This window comes from Euprymna scolopes, chromosome 13 (genome assembly GCF_053919585.1).
Source record: "Euprymna scolopes isolate OS-2025 chromosome 13, ASM5391958v1, whole genome shotgun sequence".
In the NCBI taxonomy this organism is placed as follows: Eukaryota; Metazoa; Mollusca; class Cephalopoda; order Sepiida; family Sepiolidae; genus Euprymna; species Euprymna scolopes.
The window spans coordinates 83,494,675-83,509,804 of NC_136494.1; the positions used below are offsets into that span (position 1 = coordinate 83,494,675).

The 15,130-nt window shown below is 34.8% G+C and overlaps 1 protein-coding gene across 1 annotated transcript in view; it reads right to left on the reverse strand.

The window, feature by feature from the left end:
* The window catches only part of LOC145292291 (ADAM 17-like protease), an 872,700-nt gene that overhangs the window by 292,349 nt on the left and 565,221 nt on the right, over positions 1-15,130 (reverse strand). The window contains exon 8 of the mRNA XM_080138617.1: positions 13,015-13,104. Within this exon, the coding sequence (XP_079994743.1) occupies positions 13,015-13,104 (90 nt within the window). The remainder of the gene's footprint in view (positions 1-13,014; positions 13,105-15,130) is intronic.

Here is a 15,130-nt window from a genome sequence, read left to right on the forward strand (position 1 = left end):
GTTTGTGTCAAAGTGCGTTAAGAATAATTCGGATGTTTGTGCGCTCTTTATTTTGTCAAAAGCGGTTTGACATTCTTGCGTCCAGTTCCACGGTGTATCCTTTTTAAGCAGATTATTTAAGGGGGCTCGCAAGTTATGCATTCCTTCAATAACAGATTGGTAATAATTTGCGAGTCCTAAGAAACTCTGCAAGGTTGTTACATTATCGGGTGCTGGCATATTTTTTATTGCCGCAGATCTGTCTGGGTCTGGACGTCGTCCATGTTTGTTTATTATGTGTCCAAGATACTTAATCTCGCTCATACAAAAGTCACATTTACTTTCTTTTACTTTAAAGCCGAATTCTTGTATTCGAGTAAATACTTGTTTCAAATGTTCCTTATGTTCTTCTATGGATTTGCTCCTGACAACAATGTCGTCCAGGTATGCACATGCGCACTCAATACCACTTAGCATGGTGTCCATCGCTTGCTGAAAGATGGCAGGCGCTACTTTGATGCCAAAAGGCAATCGGTTGTATTTGTATAATCCCTTATGCGTATTGATGCATAGTATTTTTGAGCAATTCTCCTCGACCGGTATTTGCAAATACGCGTCGCTCAAGTCTATCTTGGAGAAGATATTACCCCCATTCAACTTCGTGAATATTTCTTCTGGGCTTGGTAGGGGGTAATGGTGATCTTTTAATAGGGAGTTGACCCCGGTCGAAAAGTCTGCGCACACTCTAACTTCGTCATTCTTTTTCTTTACGTATACGGTGGGGGCTGCCCACTCGCTGTGTTCTATTTTTGATAGAATTCCCGTCTGTTCCAATCTATTTAATTCTTTATCAATCTTTTCCAACCCAGCGAACGGAACATTTCGCTTTTTTCTAAAAATTGGGCTTGCGTTTTCTTTAAGTTCAAACGAGGCCTTGAATTTATTGCAGCGACCTAAGTTAGTCGTGAATGCCTCAGGAAATAATTCTTTTAAATCGTCTTTTATATTTACTGTTGTTGGAGAAGAACATTCTAATTTTTTACAGAATGTATTGATTGGCTTATCCCATAGTCCGAATTTCTTAATTAAATCTATTCCAAACAGATTTTCACTATTTTTTAGTACGAATATTTTTAATTTCTTCGAAATCCCTTTCAATTTTATCGGGAGAACAACTTCTCCTTCAAATTTTATACCACCACCAGTTACCGTCCGGGCTGCTTTACTAGTTTTCATCATGGCCGGTTTTCCCAACTTTTTCCACGTATTCAGGTTTATTATAGAAACATCGGAGCCGGAGTCGAGTTGTAACTTTATTGATGTTTTAAATATTTCCACTTTTACGTATTTTCGCCGATCTTTGTCTAATTTTGTATTTGATTTTGTTTGCTGTACTCTCTTTCTGGTGTAATCTTTATATCTGCAGCAATCGCTTTTGTGTCCCACCTTCTTACAAATGTAGCATTTTTTTCTTCTTATAAGGACAATCTGATTCCCAATGCTTTTCTGCACATCTCTTACAGTTATATCTAGGAAGAGGCTTGTTATATTCTGTACTATATTTATGGTTATTATCTTTGGAATATCCCGTTCCATTGCTTTTCTTTGTAAAGTTCTTGGTTGGTGCGTATGGTTTTCTAACTTTTCTTACATATGCCACTCCGGATTCTTCTATATTTTTTAAATACTTTTTTAGTGTAATGGCCCTTTCACAGTCCTCTGCTAGTTTCTGGAGGGTTAAATCTTGTTCAGATTCCAGCTTATACAACACTCGTCTGCGTATTTCTGCATTTTTCGTGGAAACTAACCCTTGAGCGAAGATTAGACATTTAAAATCTTCTACCTTTAGTTTTGCAAGCTTAAAATTATCGCAGTTTTTATTGACAACTGATGCGTATGTCAAATAATCTTGGTTGTCCATCTTTCTTAGATTCATGCACAGCCATCTTTTATGAAAAAGAGATATATTTGGATTAAATAATTCTTTTAGTAATTTTACAGCTTCCATGAACTCTAAATCCGCAGTTTTTTTTAGGTAATATGTAATCTACGAATTTGCTGTGTTCTGATGTACCCAATTTTCTGAGTAGGAGGCTCACTTTCTGACTATATGGCCAATTTTTACAGTCCAGTTGAAAAACATCCTCGTATCTTGTGTAGTATGCTTCAAAATTCTTCTCTTCCTCAGGCACATAATGAAATGTGTCCATGCTATTAAAAATAGTTGTATGGGAGAAATTAACACTGTCGACATTTTCTCGATTACTCTTTAGTAGTTCCAGTGTTTTAACAAAACGTTCATCTTGTCTTTCTTCATATTCCAATTGTAGTTTCTTATGCCTTTCTTCCTGTTCCAATTGCAGTTTTTTCTGCTTTAATTGTGCCATTTTCTGCTTTTCTTCTTGTTCCTGCTGCCATTTCAATAATCTGTCCTCTCTCTTTTCCTCGCGGTCAGCCTGTGCCTGTATTTGTGTTTGCAAAAGCTCGTTTTGTGTAGCTTGTCTGCGTTCATCCCGCTCAGCCTGTGCTTGTAAAAATTGCATGAACATTTTTGATAAGTCTTCCATGTTTTTTTTTGTTTTTTTTTTAGTGTGTAGTTAAAAAAAAATATTGTACCATGTACACTATACACCGGTTTGGGTTACAACAAAAAAGCAAATTGCTGTAAGCTCCTGTTTTCAATAATAATATCGCTGCTTGCAATAATATATTCTTTTTGCGAGTCACGCTGCAAAAAAATAAAAAAAATAAAACAGGTTTATCTGGAATCACGAAATGGAATTGACTTTCCGTTTTTAGGCACTTACTAATAAGTAACTCTTTCCACAAAATAAAAGTTTGGGTTTTTTTTTTTTTTTGATCGAGTTACAATTGAATAAATGTATGCAGTACATTTAGTTTTTTGAGTTTTTTTTCTCTAGTATTTTAGTAATTAAAATACCTCTTAAATTGAGATTACCTTTTTTTCCGTGACGTTTTACTGTATTATCCGTTATTCAGTGACAACTTCAAGAAAAAAAATCCTTTCCTTGAATTTTAGTTTTAGCTGTGGTATTTCCTTTTAGTACCGACGTCAACCAAAACATTAATTAAAAAGTCCTTTAGTTGTTGTTTTGTTTACGGAGAACAGTACTTAGAATCCACTGGTGAACTTTTTTTCGTAGGTTACTTCCTTGCTTTTCGTAATACGGGTCTGACCTGTCGTTTTTGCGACAGAACAAAGTTCGCCTTTCGTTTGCAAGTTGGTCCTTTAGTAAGATTTGTCGTGTAGCGACAAACAAAAATTCACTTTTACATTCGTTTGCAAGTCGGATTCCCAGAAAACGGCGTAAATTGTCGCTTTTGCCACGTTAGAGTTTTTTTTTCACTTGAGTTGCAACTTCTCTTTAGCGTAAAATCCGTTTGCTCGTCAACACTTTGCATTCCTTAAAAAAATGGTCAACCATTGCGTTGTACTTTTTTTTTTAAATAGTTCTTCGTCAAACTGTTATATTTGACGCTTCATATCTCGTCGCCAACTGTTGTGGTTGCAAGGTTGAACAATAATTAGTAAGGAAATACAATGAAGACGCAAACAACAAGATAACGCAATAATAAGTGTATTAAAGAAAAGGTATATTTACAATATGTACAAATGACGGTGTCGAGTCAGAGAGTCTTGGTGGGAGGACATGTACGCTCTTCGGCGTCACTTCTGGTGGCATTTGAGTAAGACACCAAGGCCAACCTAGGCTTGCCATTTATAGTGTTATGTTATTCGCATATGCAAATAAGTGGTTGCCACCACAACAATATGAAATAAAATTCTGTTTTAAACTTGGAAAAATGCCACAGAAACTTATGGAATGCTTCACATTGCTTTTGGACCATCTTGCATTAAACGAACATTAGTTTTTATGTGGCATAAATGATTCAAGGAAGGTACGGAGTCTGTGAGGGAAGATGAGGTGTGTACGAGGAGTAAGGAAATCAGCACACTAGAGTTAATTGGCCAAATAAAGAATTTAATAAAAAAAGAACTGTCGTGTGTCTATAGAGACAATAAGTGCACAGATTGATGTCAGTGTGGAAACTGTACACACAATTATTCATGAGGAACTGAAGATGCAGAAGATTTGTGCAGATTTTGTCCCAAGGGTGCTCAAAGAAGATCAAAAAGAAAGATGTTATCATGACAGCAGGGAAATGGTCGAGCTAATCAATTCAGATCCTGCATTTCTTGATGCTCTGGTAACCTGTAATGAAAGCTGGATCAATTCTATGGCCCGAAGACAAAGAGACAGAGCTCTCAGTGAAAGCATGCTGGCTTTCCCAGACCCAAGAAGGAGACAAAACAAATTCACCCAAAAACTTATGATCTCTTTTTGTTTTTTTTTATGGACAACACAGGCATAATCTACATGGATTGGGTTCCCACTGGACAGACAAGAAATACTATGTTGAGGTTTTAAAGAAGTTCAGGAAGAGATTCCAAATCGGATCAGTGGCATTTCCACCAGGACAATGCACCAATATACAACTCCATCCTTGTCACAGACTGTTTGACATCGATGGACATCAAGAAAGTTTCTCTCCCTTCTTATAGTCCAGATCTGTGGCTTTTGGTTATTCCCTAAGCTCAAAGAAAACCCTAGAGGCTGTCATTATGAGACAATTAAGATTAAAGAGGCTATCACAAGGATCATTGACACACTCACACAGGAAAACTTCCATAGGGCTTTCCGGAAGTTGTTGGAATGGTACAAGTGCATTGCAGCCGGAAGAGATTACTTCGAAAAGGACTAGCGTTTCATGCGTGTACTATCAATAAAAGTGGCCATATGAAAAAAGTTTGGAAACTTATTTAAGACACCTCATAAGTATAGAATTAGTCATAAGGTCAGTTTTAATCTGGAGAAAAATCTAGATACCCAAAGAGGGCATTCAAGATTAATACAAAAATTAAAATACTCTCAGTCTAGAAGGATTTCTCCTTCACTAACTTAGGCATTTATTTTATTAAAAAAAAAAGATCATTTCTCTGTGGCCTAACTCACAATCAAAGATATTTTCAATTTATTCTTTGCCCCCCCCCTTTTCTTCGTCCGGGCATTCTTTGTCTACCGGTCGTTTTTATAACAATTCCTTCTTTAGTGCTTGGCCTTGTAATAAACTGTCGTCAGTGTAGCTCTGTCTCGGGCTCTCTTATAATATCCATTCGTTATAAAACTAATTATCTAGATACAATGCAGAAAATACATAGACGCCGGCAAAACAAACAAATTTGTTATCACACGAGAATAGATGCAAGACATTTTATGTTTACCATCCTCTTTACAGAAAACACAAGCATTTAAAAAGTGCGTATCAAAGACAGTTTTTTTTCTTTGCTTTAATAGCAAAAAGTTTCCTGTGTTCGTCACTCGAGTTTTTGTTTCTTTTACTTTCCTACGAATAAATTCCTCTATAATAACGAGCAGGAAAGAAAATGCAAAGCTTTCGTTCTTACATTTTTTTTTTTTTTACACGTTTGATTTTTTTTCTTTTTTGTTAATCTCCTTTTTCTGCTCTTAGCTTCAGGTCATCTGTTCAGCTTTATGCACGGCTTCCCGTTTTGAAGCTCTCCTGCTTTTTTGATCTCTCTTGAGAAGCAGAATAAAAAAAAATGATGGAAAAGCTCTCATTCGCACTTGGCTGCTTTATATATATATATACATGTGTGTGTGTGTGTGTGTGTGTGTGTATAATATGAAATAGGACAGAAATTACCATCAACTTCTTACTGTATAAAGCCTGCACTTTCTTTTCTAACTATAGAGAAAGGCTTTTTAACACGAAACGATCCTAAAGATTATGCACAAGGGTATCATTTTCTGGCAAATTTACACATACATGAGTGATGCCACATTTATTTTTTCGTATAACCGGCCCATTTTGCATTGTACGAGTGTTCACTAATGGGCCGGGAGATTGAGGTTCAATCCTCAGGCGAGTTATACTAAAGTGGTAAAAATGTTACTTAATGCCCTCTTGCTAAATACTCAGTATTATAAGTGAAAGGGGGAACCAAGGGCTAGTATAGGAATCCTGGAAATGGAGTTGCGTCCTCTTCTACACCTTGGTGGGTTGCGTTTGACGAAAGTCAACCACTCAGCTTTTTTATTTCGTATTAATTTGTCATTTCATAATTGCTGCTGTCTACTTGTGAAGTATTAACTAGGGATAGGACAACAGCGTATTCTTTTCATTGTTTGGAATCCCGAGTGTGTATCCGTTGATATCTTATATGCTTTTATATAGAGTGATGTGGTTTCGGTTGATTAACAATGTTGGATATATACTCGAGAGTCGTGACAATGAAAAGAATATGCTGTTGTCATAGCCCTAGTAATAATATAATGTAAATAGTGGTATAGTCTAAAAATAATAAATAAACAAGTCGATAGTAAGGAAGGCTGCCCGGTCATAAATTACGCAGAAATATTATATTTTAATTAATGCAGAATTCTTATTTATTATAAACAGAAATACCGTAAGTAGTAAATATAGCGTTAATTTTCTTTAGAAATAGATGAAGTAAAAAAAAAACACAAACAAAGAAACTGATACATGTGCATTCGAGTATTGTTTTTTTTTCCTAAACAGTTCACTTCTTGTAATTTAAAAAAAATTCTCGAGCTGAGATCGAAACTACAACCTAAAGACAGCAAATCAAGTATTATAATTATTAGACAAGCTTGACACGATCTTTAAAGTGTTTTCAAACTTACTTATTCTTTCACACATGCGCATTGGTAAAACAGCCGACAAACACATGAAAATCCAATGACCTTCACGTACCAATTTTTCAATTTTTACCCCTTAGAAGCCCCTTTTTACGATAAAACCGATTAAAAGTTTTCCACGTGTATGAATACTCTATATTCCAAATATCCAAGTTTGTAGGTCAAAACATTGTTGAGTATATAGGTTGAGAAGTGTCCTCTCACTCACACACTCTCACTTTTATAGATATAGAGATAAAGCATACAAATGCGTTGTATAAAATGATTAATGAAAATTATGCACAAAAAAAGTTATCTGGTATTTTGAAGTCTATTTACTTAGCTCCATATAAAAGCAGAGTTAGACATAAGATCCCTTTTGTAATGTGGGGAAAATTCAGCTCCTCCAAAAGGGTCATTCTGGGTTCAGACAAAATAACAAATTGTTGCAGTCTAGAGAATTTCTCCATCAAAAACGGAAAAGATGAAGTTTAGTATCAAAACAGATACTATACTGTGCTCAGAGTTAAACTTCCAAATTGTATTTATCATGTTTTAATTGATGAGTTATCTGGGTTTTCATCGTGTATTATTTGGATTCTTCCAACTACTGTTCTTATCTTAAGTGCTATTTTCAAAACATTTTCTCCAATGTAACCTTATTGAAAGCCTTCTACTCAAATACCTTCTTCCCTTGAACCTCTAAAGTTTGGAATTTCCTCCCGGGCCCTTGCTTCCATGACTGTACTGACATGCAGAATTTCAAGTGTATCTTGAAGAACTTAGGAGTATTTTTGTCAAATTCAGGAATCTGCACGGAATTTGGAACAGATACCCTTTGTTTTACACATTCCCATGCTCTCGTTCGGCAGTCATGACTGGATAGATGTTCCAAGTAATTCACAATTGTATTTTTTTTTTTAATGTCGCCTGCACTGATGATTGAATCCTCAACATCCGGAAGAGTGTGACTTTAGAACTGAATTTTACCACATTACACATCAACCGTAGCAATCTCATATTTATCCCTATGCACCACGCCCCCCGCCAACGCTTACTGGCTAGGTCTCACTTTCTTGCATCATCACACTGTGCACACATACCTGATAAACTCTTTCCTTGGTCGACAGTGGTAATACGCTGCTTGTTAATAATAACAGAAATTCCATGTAAACTTAACTCGTACTATCACATCAGTATAAACTTTTCTCTGTGTTCCAATAACATCAGAAAGTTAAAATTTCGGGTAAAACTCAATAAACTCATCAATCAAATATGCTAATTTAATTGTGTATTAAAGAAATCAGCTTAAGTGACTTTTGCTTTCATTTCACGCGATAAATTTTCTTGCGCATGGGAATGGTATACTTCTTTATTGTTACCTTATTGAACGATTTATTCTTCTACTTCTTATATTTAACTCAAATATATATTCAAAACTTTACCACTTTCCTATCAGGGTATTTTAAGTTAGCAAAAGTGGCCATTTTAAAATGGTACTCTTGAATTTACATGTTAAGAGAATAGAATAAAGTTTTATAGCAATTATAAATCGATTATGAAACTAAAATTTATTTCATTTAATACATATGGCATTTTTAATGGACCATTCTTTTTTTGTTGTTTGAAATGAATGTCCAAATTATTTTTGTTAAAATAATATATATAAAGGGTGAACCTGAGGTCAACTGCACCTTTTTCCTGTAAGTGCCGGACCATTGGCGGATTAAAATGGGTGAGGTTACAACTAAGATGATTGGCTAACTAGAAAATTCAATACCACGAGTTTATATAAAAATGCGCGATAACCGCAACTTTTTGCATAAGCCTGACGAATTCTCGTGGGGGATGAAACGCGGAATATTCTGTGTAGCTTGAATTGTAATATAAATTTTCATAACTTTATATAAATACATATATATATATACGGCATAACAATGAAACAGCGGTTCTCATTAGATCATCCAAGTAAAGCAACATTGAGCCTTGACAGTATTAAAATGGGTGGCAATTTAGGAATTCTAGATGCTGTATGTGCTCTCTGCTTATCTCGGCATTGTTTCCAGTCGTCCTGCACTTCTTGCCACTGAACTCAAGCAGTGCCGATTCAAGAGATGTGTTTGGAGATTGTGCAATCCTTTTCACATAATTACATGCACAACTACCTTTACAACAGGATATCATCAGGCTTATTGCATGGATTTACATTTTAGAGTTATGTTTGTCCCTAGCATAGCTTCTAACCAATAGATATTAAATGGACACTTTCTGTGTAGCGTACTTTTCACACACACATATATATACATATATATACATATGATTTTTAGAATGTGAGAGATTGTATATAATAAATTCCACAGCCAAACAACGTCGCAGCTCACAGGAGCCATGACAGTCAACGAACCGGAAGTCCAAGACTCGAGTTTCGCCCTCATTTGGGCTCATCAGTTAGACATATCCGAACTCCTGAAACCTGAGCCTCTTTCAAGCACTCTACCAACTGAGCAAACGCCCCGCACACACGAATTTCTATTAACCAACACAGATTAAGCAAACCACGCCGAAATCCGACAAGGGATGCGGCCATCCAACCAGTCAATAACCCTTGCCGATGTCTCACAAGTAGGAGTTTTTAACTCGAATAGACAACGCCATCCAGCAATGCTAACCCAACGAGCAACTTATAATAGGATTTTCAGAATGTGAGAGATTGTATATAATAAATTCCACAGCAAAACAAAATATATATATATACTAGCAAAAGTACCCGTCGTTGACTGGGTTCAAAAACAGCCTGCAGAAAATGGACTCTGATTTATGAAAGTATGGTAGGTTATAAAAAGGAAGGGTTGTAAAGAGATAGCTTCGAATTTGGGGGTATCAAAACCAAAGCAAAACATGATGAAAGTAAAAATAAAATAGATAAACCCCATAATTTATTATACCATACCTGTTCACACTGAAACACTTATCACAATATTCTGTGGACTATCTTAAAAAAACCTTGTTAATATTTGGGACATATTTACATTCTATGGAGGTCAGGTGCGAACGAACACCCCATAATTTTATTATACCATATTTCTTCAAACTGAAACTTAATTATCAAAGTATATTTACGCAGATAGATATAAAAATAAAAAGTCTTTATTAAAGTTTGCGCCTATTTCCATTGTATGGAGGCCAGGCGCGAACACAGACCCCACAATTTTATTATACCATCACTATTTAAGTTAAAACATACTTATCAAAGTATTCTTATGTATATCTATATCAAAAACACTTGTAAACGTTTTTTTATAATTTTTTATTTCCATACTTTGTGGATCAGGCGCGAACCACCATTCTGCCAGATCAAACATATCCATTCCTGTGTCTCGATACATCTTCTATCATTATATGTAATCAGGTTTTTAAAACGGTCAACCATATAGGAGCCTATTCGTGACCAGACACACACACACACACATTCAGCTTTATATTATAGATATCTATATATGTATATATTATGGCTAACTATAGACCAATTAACATGAAGATTAAAAAAATTAAAAAAATGAATAAAGGTTAGCTAACCAGGTTTCGTTTAACGCTCAACAGAGCTAATTTGAGGAAAAAAGCGATTAAAAAAATTCTCATAAATATGGCGGGGGACAGAAAAAAATAGAAAAAATAAAATAAACAGGAAAAAAAATTCACATAGAAATCAAATTAAGTCCTAAGAGATTTTCTTTTTGCTTGCAAAGAGAAGGTTTCAAGGACTTAATAAAAATGTTTTCTAGAATTATCAAATGAAAGGACGAGTGCGACCTGCTCAGGGTCGTAAACATGTCAGCATTTGAATTCGCGGCACATGCACGGTTATGTATGCGATGATCGCATAACCATATGCATTACTCAGAACATCCGAAAGTGAGAAGTTTGCATAACGAATCTTTGATGGTACGTGTTGTTTTAAGCAAAAATCCAATCTTAATAATGTCCGCCCAACATAGCTGCAGTGCGCACCGGCAAATGTAGATTTTTTTTTATGTATTAAGTTCCATTTTTTGGTAATGCAAAGACGGTAGAAAAAACGTTCCCTCCTTATACGGTAAAATCCATTTGGTCAGAATGAAAATTCCAATTTCAATTAATTTGCTCTATCTAGTATATTGAGCAATTTTATTTGGCTTAGATTTTCTTATATAAAATTATTATTTCCCAAAAATATTTTGTAAGACTTGAGACTACGAGATTGATTAATCTGTGATCTAGTTAATCTCGTTATTCGGATATATATATATATATATATATATATATATATATATATATATATATCCGATATATAAGGTATATATAGACACACACTCATGACTCATCTTTGGTACATTTCACATTTATACATTTGGTGACCTGAACCGATTGTGAATTCAAACAGGTATTTTTAAATTACTTCTATTTATTTATGGAACATCTATTAGATCTGGAAAAATTTTGTAACTTTTTGCAATACATTTTTATTTACATTATTTGCACGTCTCCCATTACTAACAAAAAATTATTTGATTTAAAATGAAAAACATTAATACACTACTTGTACAATAATTGAATTCACAATCTCTAATTTATGAGATCTTTGTATTATATATGCGCCTCCTCTCTTTATTCCTCTTATTCCACCATTTCTAACCTCATTTTCTTCTTCTCCTCTAATATTTTTATATTACACACATATATATTATATATACACACACACACATATATTAGAAATTTAAGAATTTATTTTCTTTAAAAAAAAAAAAAATGAATAAGCAAGATTTCTTATTACAAACAACCTTGTATCACATTTTCAAATAAATACCATACAGTCCTTTTAAAGCGTTTTTTTTTTTTTTTTTTTTTGTTAATCATTTGTTCCATCCGAGATATGATAATCTGTTAAGGATGGAAGTTTGTTGGGGTGTTGATCTGTCTGTCTTTTCTTACACCACACGACATGATTAATAAAATGATATTGGCACCTTTGAGATTTTGAAATTTGAGATGCTATTAGAAATTTAAGACAAAAACGATATTTTTTCTTTAAAAGAAATGTATCTACCCTAAAGAAATGTATGAGCAAATTTTCAACCCAGCGTTTTTTGTTTTTTGGGGTTTTTTTTATTATTGTTGGTCATTTTTCCGTCGGAGATGTACGCAAATAATAAATAATAAAATATGAGCTTGAGATATTTTTATGATTTATTAATGATATATCTCTATATATAGAACATGGAGTCACTTGTTTATCCAAAATCTGTTGTCTTAATTTGATTCTATCCAATTTTGGAAAGTTTGTATTTTCGTAATACGGGGTGGCCCACTTAAAAGTAGCCCAGAAAATGTAGTAGAGAGGAGGAACATTCTTTTTTTTTTAATTATCTGCAGTGTTATAAAAGATGCTGGAAGTGCTCCCCGTTGACATCTATGCATTTCTGGACATGTTTAACAACGTTGGCAGGTACTACCTGTAGATCTTCTCTTGTGATTCTTCTGATAACGTTGATAATGTTCTCCTTTACTTGGTCTTAATTGTGAGAATTATTTGTATAAACGTCTTATTTTAAAGTCTCCCAAAGATAAAAATCACATGATGACATGTCCGGGAACGTGGTGGCCATAACCCTTTGCTTTTTTGTTCTCTCTTCTGTAAACATGTCATGAACTCGTGTCAGTGACCTGTGAGACGTGTGGCATGTAGCGCCATCTTTTTGAAAAAAGAATTGCAATTTTCTTGTGGTATCAGTCGTTAAGAGAAAGATTAGAGAGATCAACCTACTTTTAAGCAGACCAACATGTGTATATGTGTGTATATATATATATATATATATATATATATATATATATATATATATGTTTACACAATCAAACAATGTCGCAGCTGACAAGCCATGAAAATTACAGCCCAGAAGTCCAAGAATCGAGTTTCACCTTCGTTTGGATTATCAGTTAAACATATTCGAACCCAGGATTCAAAACCCGAGCCACTTGCATGCAAGGCCAGTACCTGCCACCTAGGCCACCGAGCCACATACAAGAAAGTTTAATGGCTTACACAAATCAAGCAAGTCCAACTAGGGGATATACCTACTTCTTTTCAAGTCTTGGACGTCCCATTTGTGGCTTTCATGGCTTGTGAGTTGTGAGGTTGTGGAAACAATTATATATCATCTTACACTTGAGAAAATTTATTTGTGTGTGTGAGAGAGAGCGAGAATGTACAGCCATATAAAATTAACAAAGTATATCATTTTTATAAGTTAATACTCACTTCCTCAATTATAAATCCCAGTCCTTTCAGCTGACTGTCAGACCAGTCAATGGATTGGAATAAAACATTCACTCTTTCAATCACCGCAATCTATAATACAAAATAAAAAAAGAAATATATTCAAGTATTAGTTTCAAGGTCATATTTTCATATATTTACTTGCATACAACAAAGACAGCAATCAATTCTGGCGATTAACACTAAAGAGATTTTTTCTTTTACTATTGACTATACACGGTCTAAAGGCTATTAAAGTATCAAGTTGACGGTATGAGAACATCGTGAAGATCGATAATGATGATAGTAATGATGTTTATTGGGAAGAATGGCTCAACAAAAATTTGTTTACATTGAATTTGAAAACGACCATGTTGTAATGAGGTAGGAAGCAGCTCCGTGGCATTGTTTCACACACAGAGTTTAAGAAAAGAAACTTTGCTTGAGAAAATGCCGTTTAAATAGAGAAAAAGAAAGAGGTTGTAATTAGACGAGTTATTCATGAATGTTTTACAGGAGTGGGGTAGTAGATTGAAGCTCAGTTTGAGTTTCTACTAAACAACAAAACAAAGACTTGTAAATCTTCAAGGATAGATTTTAATAATAATGTGAATAAAGTGTTGATACTTGTGTATTGCATTCAATTGTAGTAATTGTTCAGAAGAACGTTGTATATAATGTATTTCGTTTGGTCATATATTGTAGCACGTCATAGTTGGTTAGTCTCTGCTTCTGTTGGAAAAATATCTCATGGCAAGCTGCAGATGACTACATTCGGTTGAGAAATATCTTTCCATTGGCTGCTGATGGTTGCATTTTGCTGGGCGGTACCTCTGTAACGTTGTACACCTTTTTTTTAACGATGTTGTTATATTTTAACAGACCCAATTTGTTGTAGACTCCGTCGCAAGGAAACAGAAGAAATTCAAAAACTCTAGGCTAGACAATTGAAAAGCGACCACTCCTTGTAGAAAAGTGCCCAGTTGAGGGTAAAAGAATTAATGTTTTTGGCCAATTTTTCAATATTTGTTGTCAGAAGGGTCGAGCTTCAAATCGATACCAATCTAGTAAAATTCCGTTGCCTCTGTCGAAAGTATTTGCGATACATACAAACATACATGCATACATTTAAACAAGCAGGTGAGATTTATATTATAGACTAGCGTGGGGGCCCGATGTTGCCCGGGTGTTTATAGGTGTAAAAGAAAAAAATAAGAGTTGTAGTAGCCAAGTAGGCTTAAACCTGAACCCTTAACATGAAGGTGAAAAAGAAAGTGTGAAAAAACCTGACATCTTACCGCTCGGCCACAGGAACTGAAAAGCGTTTGAATTTAACAATTAAAAAGTTAAGTGACAGGGGCTTAAATTTAACGAGGTCAAACATCACGCCATAGGGGAAACTTAACTTTGGCTGCAAGACAGTTTCCGCATTTCCCCCAAGATGTTAGGGAAAACCAGCTCTCCATAAAAAGGGTAGTGTCCAAATGAATAGCAATTGTCTGATATGACGGGTTTTGACCGAATTGATCAAACCTCATTGCTTTTCCAGGAAGGCTCATTTTTCTATGGATTCAGTTTCACTTATATACGGAAAAGCCAAACAAACATGTGAAGAGTAAAAAAATATTGCAAAAATAGCATGTAAAATCTCCCAAATAAAAAATATAGGCGACCTCGTTTCGTAAATCGGAGATATTAGATTCTAGGCATTATATAAAAAGTTCTAAGAAACAGTGACCACATCCTCAAGCGCCCTCCCAAAAAACCTTTGCTGGACATGCACAAAATGTGCACACACGAACACACATTTTGCCTTTTATATATATATATATATATATATATATATATATATATATATATATATATATAGACTATCGAGGTTGACCGGGTGTTTGTGGGTGTAAAAGAAAAAAAAAATTTGGTAGGGAGGTAGGCTCGAACCCAAAGCCTTGAGGCGATTAGCCTTATAACTTACCACAACGCTACGATGGTAGGGAATTCAGAAGGGCTGAAATTAAATGTTTAAAAAAGCAGGAGATTAAACGAAGGTCGACGTGGTACTTTCTAGTTCAAAAAGCGAGCCATATTAGTAGAGAAATAAAATCACAGCGCGAATTTT